The sequence below is a fragment of the Rhineura floridana genome, chromosome 15, assembly GCF_030035675.1.
Source record: "Rhineura floridana isolate rRhiFlo1 chromosome 15, rRhiFlo1.hap2, whole genome shotgun sequence".
NCBI classification, from domain to species: domain Eukaryota; kingdom Metazoa; phylum Chordata; class Lepidosauria; order Squamata; family Rhineuridae; genus Rhineura; species Rhineura floridana.
Window position 1 is genome coordinate 15,565,414 of NC_084494.1, and position 11,744 is coordinate 15,577,157.

The following is an 11,744-nucleotide window of genomic DNA, read 5'->3' on the forward strand; positions in this document are numbered from 1 at the left end:
TCATCTTTATAACTTGGGGAGGCACCTTTTGGACTTTATGCTTAAGGCACCAAAAGGTCTTGGGACAAATTATATATACTGATATTTCATATGCTGTGTTGCAATATTTTTTATGAAAGTGTGGCCATAAATATATTATTGTTATTGCTATTGCTGTTGTTAATAGTACTAATAATAATATCCTACCTTTCCTCCAAGGAGCTCAAGGTGGTGTGCATGGTTCTCCATTTTATCCTCACAACAACCCTGTGAGGTAGGTCAGGCTGAGCAACAATGACTGGCCCAAGGTCATCCAGTGCACTTTATGGCTGACTGGGATTTGAACCCTGGTCTCCCAGTCATAGCTCGGCACTTTAACTACTACACCACAGTGGTTGTGAAGGTGGAGGCAGAAGAGGTTGTTATTACTAAGGAGGCCCTGCAGGATGTAAGGGAAAGAGCCGTAGCTCAGTGGCAGAGCATCTGCTTTGCATGTAAAAGTCCCAGGTTTGATCCTCAGCATCTCCAGATAGGACTGGGGAAGACTCTTGTCTGAAACCCTGGAGAGCGACTGCCAGCAAATGACACTGAGCTAGAAGGACAACTGGTCTCACTGGGCATAAGGCAGTTTCCTGCGCTTGGAGGCCCTTGCCACTCTGGGTTTTTATTAAAAAACTTTTTAAAAGAGAATTCAAGATGCAACATTTCCTTCCTTCCTTCCTTCCGTAGGCAAAAACAGCTGAGCTCCAGCTACTCGATATTCTCCTGGATGACTCTGAACTGACCTCTGAGAAATTCAGATCTTGGAAAGAACAACATCAGGAGTTGTACCAGGAAATCCAGGCATGGTGGGCTAAGAGGGTGAGCCAAGAGGATGGCGCAAGAACAGACTCGATGTTGGACATCAACCCAGAGGATGCTGCTTCTGCTTCTGCGCCATAAACTCTTTGTCAACAGGGGACACTCCCTGTGGGATTTGCAGGCCTTCCTTCTCCCATAAACAGCTCCAGATGGTCCTCTCATTCTAAAGAGAGAGAGAGAGAGAGAGAGAATGACAAAGATCCCCTTGCTGAACTGAGATAGGAGGAAGCTTGTTTGTCGGCATGGCGGATATCTTGATTTTAATTTAATTTTTTTAAAGATGGAGACATTGATCTGCCTGTGCAAAAAAAGAAGGCTGACAAAAGGGGGTTCAGTCTGCCAGCTACTCACTATGGACCGACAACTTGAAAAGGTGAAAAGGTGACTCTTCAGAGTGGCTTGCCATTGCATCCTTTTCAGTGAGAAAATTCTTTGGAAACAGCAATTTCTCAGACACGTTTCAACTTGGAACACTTTCTCAGGTGTATTTTTGATGACAGAGCAGACAATAGTAACTTGTAGTTTTTTAAAATTATGGTGGTTTGCATCAGGAAGCAGCTTTGGTTAACAAGCAGAATCAGCATATATAAGAATAAATAATAATAGCTACTTGTACTGTTAAACAATTTAAAAAATAATACATAGATACAAAAAGGGTACTTTGTTCTTCTGTTTATATCTTCAAAACAACAGCTTTCAAATGACATCAAGCTGCAAAAAAAACAATCTGTTAGAACAAAGCTATCTCTTTTAAAAACATTGCTTTTGGATAAGAATCTTCCAGTTCAAAGACACTCTCTGAAATCTTGTTGTATTGATATGAGTTCTGCTTGCTGGACTTCATGCATGTTCATGTCAGTTCAAACCATCTGAACAGCAGCTGGCTCCACGTTTAAGAGGATCCTTAGGATAGTTCTCTAGCTGACCTCCCTCCAACATCAGTGGGCCCATGTAGGCTTATTTGGTGGTGTAACGCAACATCAGTGGCTGCAGCAATGCACTCATCAGTGACTGGCAGAAGATGCCATTTTAATATTCCAAAATGCCCCTGATGCAATGCCACTCTGGGGACACAGGTGGGAATTGCCAGGGGAACAAGTTTGGCCCACGAGGGCATTTTCCTCAAACCACGTCCACCTGTTAATCATCTGATGGGTAGGGCAGGGTTCAATTCTGCATTGGCTGTGGGTGCCTGTTCCACCTTTTTGGGGAAGCATGAGAAAGGAGCCTGCATTTTACAGGCTTCCATTTAAGGCGTGTGCTTTTTCACTGAGCAGTATTTAACCCCCACTCTACAGCTGAAGAATGCTTGTTAAACTCTGCTCAGGGTTCATGCATGGGCCGCCAAAGGAAGCTTGTAAAATGCAGGGTTCCTTGTCCCCACCCCACCCCATCCCAGGGAGTATCAGGCACTTGGGGATCTGTGCAAGAGGTTTTGACAGGTGGACGAGAGAAACCACATGTCAGTCACGTGATGTCATAATAACATTATATGATGGATGAGTAAGAAGCCCCACCCACCTGTCAAATTTGGCCCACAAGGATCTGCCACATGGAGCCAGCAAGCTGCCTTACCTTTGCTCTAGGGCATTTTGAGAAATTAGTTGAACAGTGCTGCTGGGAAATATTTCTTGCCAATCAGGAGCACACTTTAAGGCTCCTGTTTGTTCCTTTGCAGCTGCACCTTCACCTGCCCCACACATGATGTCACCTATGACTTGGCTTTTGGGCTGACGGTTCCCCAATGCTGATTGAGGGTATCTAGGTTTAAGACCCACCTGTCTCTTGTAAAGCTTTGGGCAAGTTAGTTTTCTATAGGTCAAAGCAAGGTCAGTAGTGACCTACCTGCTCAAGGGTCCCCCACCCCAATTATTTATGCTGCTGCTAGAATTATGTATTTTTTGCCATAGTTTCACCAGGACTTTCTCTTTTAATGTATCGTTTTTGTGTTGGTCATGTTAAGTTCTTTGTTGATCTTTTTGTAAGCCACTTGCTGCATTATTTTAAACAGAAAAGCAACTTCAGCTTTAAAAATAATAAAATACTTCGTAGGGACTTGTTGCAACAGCAAACAACTTGCAAAATACTTAAAACCCTATAGCGTTGTGATAAATATTTGTTTCTGAGTTCACTATTTCAGCCACTCTTTACAAGACGTGGACATGTTTTATTTCATTTGCTCCAAAGCTCTGCATACCTTTAATATTATCAAAACAAAGGAACCAATGCAGTGGTGCAGAAACAAGTATCCTGGATAAGGACGTTTTCGGCATTGCAGTGCCGGTTTCTGTCACAAACATTCTTTCCTAGTTACTCATTGATGGGTGGAGGCAGGAAGATGGGAAGTGACAGTGTTGATGACTTGACTAGTAAATTTTAAAGCCATTTCCTTTCAAAACTAAACACAGAATCTCAAAAAGGATCCTACACTGTAATAAAGCTTTATCTTAGCAGTAAAAGGCTTTGTCAAAAGGGGATCCTGCTTAAACCAAAATCAACGGCTTTTCATTGCACCATCAAAACGAGGGTGGGCTGTAGCTCCGTGGCAGAGCATCTCCTGTGCTTGCAGAAGGTCCCAGGTTCAATCCCTGATGGCATCTCCAGATAGGGTTTGATGAGTTTCCTGCCTAAAACCCTGGAAAGCTGCTGCCGGTCAGTCTAGACAGAACTGAGCTAGGTGGGCCAGAAGTCTGACTCGGGATAAGACAGCTTCCTGTTGAGGTAGAGGGACTGAAGCCGGGTTTTAAAGGGGGACAGGACTCTATCAACTAATGTGCAAGATGAAAACTGGAAAGATGCTTTGGTGAAAAGCAAAGCTTGGGTTGGCCTAGGTGCTGCCCAGAGGCAGGGCAACCCCTGTCATTCAGCAGAGTGAGGCAGCTGCCTGATGATAGGTAATGGCAGCAAGCGTCGGTTGGATTCATCCGCCAGCCTAGTTGGCGTCTGTTTATGGAATTGCTTATCCGTTGCCTCAAGCAGCAAAAAGTCTTGGGCTGACCCCAGCCAGAGGAAAAAGCCTTTCTATAAGCTTGCAACCTCACTCTTTCTCAGCAAGTGCCAGGGTGGACCAGCTGACAAAGTGTTAACTTTGTAGTGGATAGAAAATTTGGAGACTCAGGTACGCATCCACACCGACCCACCTGTGGAACCCACAGGGGGAATTTGGACAAGTCACCATCCCTTCAGTAGGATACTGTGGTGATAAAAATTAGATAGTCCCCAAGCTCCATGTTTCTAGGATATTATGAGTTGCTATAACATTCTTCATCTTTATTCCTATTATTCTGTATTGAGTTTGTTTTGCATTCTTGATTGAGTGATGCATGTCAATGGATGTAACCATTTTAAAAATGACATGTTCCAGATTGAGATTATACCAGTTGTGTATTGGATGTGTGTGTTTTGCTGTGGGTGTAAAGTACACTAGCAAAGTTTCTATTTTGTAGACTCTTAAGAATCAAAGGAAATACTTCCTAAATATTTCAGAATGTATGGCTTTCATCTCGGGTTGGCATATTTTGATATCGTGCTTTAAGTGTTCAGAGCACCTCACATGCATTTTTAGTTGTCAATAATACCAATCTACCTTACAAGGTTGGTGAAAGGATATCTCCATATTGCAGGTGGGAGGAGAAGAATTAATGAATAACCTTTCCCTTTTCCACTGCCCAGTAAACTGTATAGTCTGTCTTCTGTATAAGATTCCCTGATGCAAATGTTCCATTTCCCATATTTCAAACATTACACTAGGGATGGGGAACCTGTAGACTCCAACTCCCATCAGCCTCAGCCAGCATGGCCAATGGCCAGCGATGATAGGTGTCATCCAATAGGTTCCCCCATTCCTGCATTACACAAATGTTTGTCTGTAGTTGTCTTGAGGTTCCAAGACATCATGCCTAGCATAACAGGTGGTGGCTGCCACAGAGAAAGTCCTTTACCAGGCTGCTATTCACCAGACTTCCATCAATAGTGGAACTACCAGAAGGCAGCGCAACTCTTTTAAAACTAGGTTTATGTGAGTTCTAAATGGAACCCCAGCAAGTAGTAAATAGATTCAAAATGCAGCAATCAAAGCTTCCCAATCATCTTCAAAGGCTGTCCCATGGAGAGCTCATTGCAGTAGTCCAAACTGGAGGCTACCAGAGTGTAGAGTGTGGTGGCCAAGTCATCTATGTCCAAGAGGGACCATAGCTGGTGAACCAGCCAGAGCTGGAATAGGCAATTCTAGCCACGGAGGCTACCTGAGCCTCCAGTGACAGTGTTGGATCCAGGAGCACCCACAAGCTACAGACCTGTCCCTCCCAGAGGAATGCAACCTAGGGCTGGGGTTCGCTGCCTACTTCCAATCTGGTTGTATCATTTATTTATTTATTGTATTTATATACTGCCCCATAGCCGAAGCTCTCTGGGCGGTTTACAATAACTAAAAACATTAAAAACAAATATACAAATTTAAAAACACATTTTTAAAAACAATTTAAAACACAATTTAAAACTATTTTAAACACATGCTAAACACATGCTTGTATTAAAACACATGCTTGTATTCAGATATTTCCTCGTTCCATCCCGATCCGCCCTTTTTCGTTCCCTCTTGCTTTGGTGCTTGCTGATTTGATCTACTGGGGGTTTTTGGTTGCAAAAAATGTGTAATTTTTAACGTAAATGCCTATGTAAATGATCACAGTGTTCCACGTGGTTTATTTTTTCCTATTTATCACACCTACACACTGTTACAAATACATCAACTTAGATGAAATTACAAAGATAATTACATAAAATGGGGGGGGAATGGGGGGAGTTAGTACTGATTACAGCCATGGCCCGCCGCAAAAAGTCTGTGTTGATTACAGCCGCAGCCCACCGCAAGAAATCAGTGCTGGTCTGAAAAGATAGTGGACTGTCGAATTCAGTCAGAATCTGGTACTAAGTCCCATTTAGCAGATATTCTCCTCCATCCCTCGTGCAACACTGTCCAGAACAGAACATTTCTCCACTCAAGAGAAATGATAAAGGTGGAGCAGTGTCCGCCTATGAATCCTTGCAGCATCACCATTACAGTACAATCTAACCATCTCTACTCTTGCTCCCTTTTTAGGGAAGGTGATCGTAAAGGTTGTGGCGCAGCAATTGCAAGTATTCTTGGATGAAATAGATTATCTTGACCCATTCCAATCTGGGTTCAGGCCTGGTTATGGGTTATAGAATCAGCCTTGGTCGCCCTGATGGATGACTTTTATTGGGAGAAGGACAGAGGGAGTGTGACCCTGTTATTCTTACTTGATCTCCCAGTGGCTTTTAATACTATTGACCATGGTATCCTTCTGACCTGACTTGGTGAGATGGGTATTGGCAGCTCTGTTTCACAGTGGCACTGATCCTATCTCCAGGGTTGGTTGCAGAGGAGATTTGGGTTGACGTGTCAGCAGTACCAGCTGATGATACCCAACTTTGTCTCTGTAACATCTGAATTGGGAGAGGCCATGCAGTTGGGAGAGGCCTGGTCAGTGGTGGGCAGGATGAGGACCAATAAACTGAGTCTGAATCCTAGCAAGACAGAGGTGCTGTGGATTGGTGGTTCCCGAGTTCGGATAATTGGCCAGTTGCCTGCTTTGGATGGGATCGTACTCCCTCTGAAAGAGCAGGTCCATAGTTTGGGGGTTCTCCTAGATCCGTCTTTGTCATTAGAGGCCCAGGTGACCTCAGGGGGTAGGAGCGCCTTTTACCAGCTTTGGCTGGTAAGACAGCTGCGGCCGTTTCTGGACCGGGATAGCCTGGCCACTGTTGTCCATGCACTGGTAACCTCCAGACTGGATTACTGTAATGCATTCTATATAGGGCTGCCCTTGAGGTTGGTCTGGTGCAAAATGCAGCAGTGCAACTGCTCGCTGAGGCAGGGTATCGCCAACATTTTACCCCATTGCTGAAATAATTGGACTGGCTGCCCATTAGCTACCAGGCCAAGTTCAAGATTCTAGTTTTGGTGTACAAAGCCCTATGCAACTTGGGACCAGGATACCTGAAAGATCATCTTACCACTTATATACCCAGTCAATCACTGCATTCTGCAGGTGAGGGCCTCTTGCAGATACCATCTTATCAGGAGGCCCATTCTACACAATATAAGAAGCGGACCTTTAGTGTTGTAGCACCAACACTTTGGAATTTCCTTCTCTTAAAAATTAGACAGGCACTATCTCTGTTAACTTTTCGGCACCAACTGAAGACCTTCCTCTTTCGAAAAGACTTTTAAGTAGAGACCTTATCCCAGTCTGCGTCTGTGTTGGAATCGCTTTTTACAATGTTTTTAAAACTTTTTTTTTAAAAAACCAAACAAATAGATGTTTTAAAGTTGTTTTGTTTTGATATGTTTTAAAGTCTTTTATTTTTAAGATGTTTTAGATTGCTTTTATCAGCTGGTATAGCACAGTGGGGAGGAGAACCTGGCTGAGAGTCCAGAGTCTGTGAGTTCAATTTCCCGCTCGTGTCTCCTAGATGTCAAGGGCCAGCTAAAGATCCCCCCCACAGTGAGTGGCTCAAGGGTTACGTGCCCTGCCACTTGTGCAGCTGTGGGCAAGCTGTATGGTCCCAAGGAGCCCAGTTGCCCCTCAGCTGGCCGTTGCGGACAAGGAAGGGGCTGGCTTGTGCAGCTGTGGCAAGCTGAGCAGGCCCTTGCTGGCTGAAGATGACTAGCATTAGAGGGAGGCAATGGTAACCCCCCTCTGAATACTGCTTACCATGAAAACCCTATTAACAGGGTAGCCGTAAGTCGGGATGGACTTGAAGGCAGTCCATTTCCATTTTCAGATTGCTTTTAGTGTTTTTGTTTGTGGCCCTGGGTTCCTTCTGGGAGGAAGGATGGGATATAAATTTAATAAATAAATAATACTCAGGAGTTAAGTACTATGGAAACCTATGGAATCCAATTGGATTTACTCGCGTTAAGGATGGTTATGATTGCAGTCTTAATCCCCATCTCCCATCCCCCATCTCAGTACAACTTGCTTTTCTTCTTGCATTTATATCCCATGTTTCTTCCAAGGAGCTCAAAGTGGTGTATATGGTTCTCCCCCTCCTAATTAATCCCCACAACAACCCTGTCAGGTAGGTTAGGCTGAAAGGCAGTGACTGGCCCAAGGTCACCCTGTGTGCTTAATGGCTGAATGGGGATTTGAACCCTGGTCTTTCAGGTCCCAGATTCAACACTCTAACCACTACACCACACTGACTCTCCACATCCACTGCACCCTACCTGTTGATCTCTCTCCTTTAGCTTTGTCAGATTCATCCCTTGATCTTCCTCCTCATGAAACACAACATCCTTTCCAGATGACTTGCAAAATGAAGATAAAATTAGCTATCACTGAGACATATCCTACAATTATTTTTGGAAAGTGTATACATAGAGTTCTAAAAAGGTTGGATTAAAAGACCTGCCAACCTATTTTTTTCCCCTGCTCTGACCAACTGCCTCGAAAGATGTCAGTAATTTAATAGTCCACGTTGTAGGGCATAGGTAGATTCTGTAAGCTGTTGTCATTTTTCTTTTGGAAACTGGAGGCCAGGCACATCCCAGCAAAGGTCTCAGCTGCTCCTCCACACCATCCTAGGTAGAGACATGTTCCAATATGGTATTTGTCAACATCTGGGGTCTGTGGGTCTGCAACAGTTGCTATGACTCTGTATGCCATATAAGTTGTTGCACTGAGGTATAAGACTCCAGAGAGCAAGAGCAAGAGCCCAGAGATCCCTGTAAGGCAATAGTTTGGATGTTCAGACCACCAGCGGGCCCCCACATGGGTAAGAACATAGCTCAGGAAGGCAGCAAGCACAGAGATGACGGTCAGGGCTCTCACCATCTGAACTGGCCAGGAGATGGCCATCTTCTCTGGGACAGGATGGCATACCTTGTCCTGCATGCTGGTCACCTTGATGCAGCTCTCCCAAAGCCCGTCACTGAAGGAAACGTCTTGAGGGAAGCCAGGTCTTTGGGGGAACTTGCGCCATTCTGGCGTTACTGTAGCTGCCAGCATCAGAACCCAGCCCATGGGTGCAATGACCAGTCCAAGCACCATGGCACCAGTCACCATGATCTGCTAAAAAGCCCTTCCCTCCTAAACAACAAGGGCTTAATCCAGACTTGCTTGTCTTCCAATATAGGAGTTGACGCCAGAACTGAAGCTGCTGCTTTTTATAACTTTGGTAGCTACACCACCTTCATGGATACATATGCTTTCAAAGCACAGTTATAAACATCTTGAAAAGGAGTTCACTTCCTAAAGGGCAAATGCCATGGCACAAATGAGCCAAAGCAACTCCAACAAGTTACATATTAATGTCCCTTCTATTTCTGGACTCTGTCCATGGTCAGTCATAATGAATGTTTTTAATCATTAATAAAGCAAACTGCCAGCTGCGTACACAGCAATTCATGTCTTTCTTTCTTTTACTTTATTACGGTCATAGACCCAAACAAAACATGAAAATACAAATCCTTGATAGATATACATAAACAACATTTATACAGGGATATACTTTTTATAAAAACAATTTTTATGAATAATTTTTAAAAATGACAATATAGATGTAAAATAAGGCACAGTTTTGATGTTAAGGACATTTGATCGATATTAGAGCTGTTTTTTCCGTAAAGCTTGGGCAATATAAAGAAATTTAGCAACTAACTTTGTAATATTTCTGTTTTTATCTGACAGAAGAAACCGAACTACCCCTTCTGGGGAACTTTCCTGATGGATTGAAATAAGCGGCAAGATGAATTTGGTTCTAGGTTCTTTATATAGCTCACAATGTAAAAGAACATGATATAAAGATTCAGGGGAATTTGAATTACAGACACAGTAACGATGTTCTATAGGGATTCCTAGGTATCGGCCCGTTAAATAAGCAGAGGGTAAGCAATTAAACCTCGCGCAAGAAAACAAAAATCTATAATGGGGAAATGTTAATTCTGTTAAATATGACAGTTGAGATGAAGAACAAAAACTCAGCCCAAAATGTAATGGGGAGCAGGATGTAGTTGCCTTAGAATATAAATACTGATAATCAAGATCCCTTATTCTCTGGCTGATGATATAATTGGCCTTTTCGGAGTCCCAGGATGATAAGAGTTCTGTGGACAGGCCTAAACATTTTAGCTTATTGTTATAGGTTTTGATCCATGAGCTTGTAAAAGGGTCTCTCCATATTAAGTGGAGGTACCCTAAAGAAGGACCGGAATAAGCTACCTTGATCCAAAATCTAAAGGCATGTAGCCAGGCTGTGTGTTCTATCGAGTTTATTCCAGCCTCAAGTCTGAGACCAGCTGGGGAAACACAGTTTGGCATACCGAAAATGGCCTGTAAAAAGCTCGAAAGAACCCTTTCTACTTTTTTATTGAATTCTGTAACCCAAATTGGTACTCCATAGAGAAGATGTGAAAGTATTTTAATTTTAAAGATTTTCATGGCAGCAGGGATGTAACAGCCTCCTTTAGTATAATAAAATCTAATAGAAGCTCTGGAGACGTTTTGTGCTGATTGAATTGCAGTCTGTATATGAAGGGACCATGAAAGTGAGGAACAGAATAAAATACCTAGGTATTTAAAAAAATTTACTTGCTCAAAAGTTTTATCTTTTACTTTCCAATGGTGTGTCAGTTTTCTTTTGGTGAAAACCATTATTTTAGACTTTTGGAAATTAATAGCAAGATTTTTTTTTTCACAATAGCACATAAAGGCCCTAAGGAGGCGTTTAAGGCCAATCTCCGAAAAGGACATCAGAACCGTATCATCAGCATATAATAGAAGGGGACAATTTAATCCTGCTAATTTAGGGGAATGAAAATTTTAATTGCAGCAAATTGAGCTTAAATCATTTAAAAAAAGATTAAATAAGGAGGGGGCCAAAACACAACCTTGCCGCACTCCTACTTGTGCTGGTATAGGTCTGGTCAATTCACCATTTATCCCATATCTCACCCTCAGAGAAGTACTATGGTATAACTGGCTGATTAGAAATAAAAGACGCTTATCTATAGAGGTTGCATTTAGTTTGGCCCATAGAAGATTCCTTGGGACTGAATCGAATGCAGTCTTGAGGTCCATAAAAGTGAGAAAAAGTCCCCTATTTTTGTTGCTCATATATTTTTCTGCCAGGAATCGTAATATTAAACAGTGTTCAATAGTGGATCTATTTGGATGAAAACCTGCTTGCTCGGGACCCAGAATATTTTTTTCTTCTATCCAGGATTGTAGTTTGACATTTAAGAAAGATGCATATACTTTGCCCACTACAGACAGAAGACTGATGGGCCTATAGTTTACAGGATCATCCTTATCTCCTTTTTAAAATAAGGGAATGATGACCGCTTCAAGCCAGGATGAGGGTATCTTCCCAGTCAAATTTATCTGGGTAAAAAGGGACGAGAGCAGTGGAGCCCACCATTGGATGTTAGTTTTGAGCATTTCTGGTAAGATCGCATCTATTCCTGGGGCCTTTCCGCTTTTTAGATTTTTAATTAGACATATTACTTCATCTTGGGCAACCGGCGGCCAATCAGGACAAGAATCTGAGCTGACCTAAGGCGATAGTCCATAGGAATTATCACTATATTTAACAAACTGCAAGGAAAAATGGTGTTCCCAGATATCAGATGGAATATTACATTGCTGAAAGTTTGTAGAACCTAAAGCATTCGTAACAATTGCCCAAAAAAGTTTGGAATCATTGTTTAGGGAAGCATTTATTAGGATCTTCAAACTTTCTTGTTGTACCTGGTCTTTTTTTTGGGCAATTAGCTTTTTATAAGTTCTTTTAGCTGAGTAATATTCAGGAGGAAGAATTTTTGCGTTTGTTGCTCTGTAGGTATTATATATTTCTCTTAGTACATATTTCGTGGCCTT

General features: G+C 42.6%; 1 protein-coding gene across 4 annotated transcripts in view; it reads left to right on the forward strand.

Annotated features, from left to right (window-relative positions):
- Window positions 1-5,509, forward strand: part of CNKSR1 (connector enhancer of kinase suppressor of Ras 1) — an 83,035-nt gene extending 77,526 nt beyond the window's left edge. For all 4 annotated transcript variants that reach the window (XM_061596766.1, XM_061596765.1, XM_061596764.1 and 1 more), the window contains one exon: window positions 709-5,509. In XM_061596766.1, the coding sequence (XP_061452750.1) occupies window positions 709-921 (213 nt within the window). In that variant the 3' untranslated portion in view covers window positions 922-5,509. The remainder of the gene's footprint in view (window positions 1-708) is intronic.
- The last annotated feature ends 6,235 nt before the right edge of the window (window positions 5,510-11,744 follow it).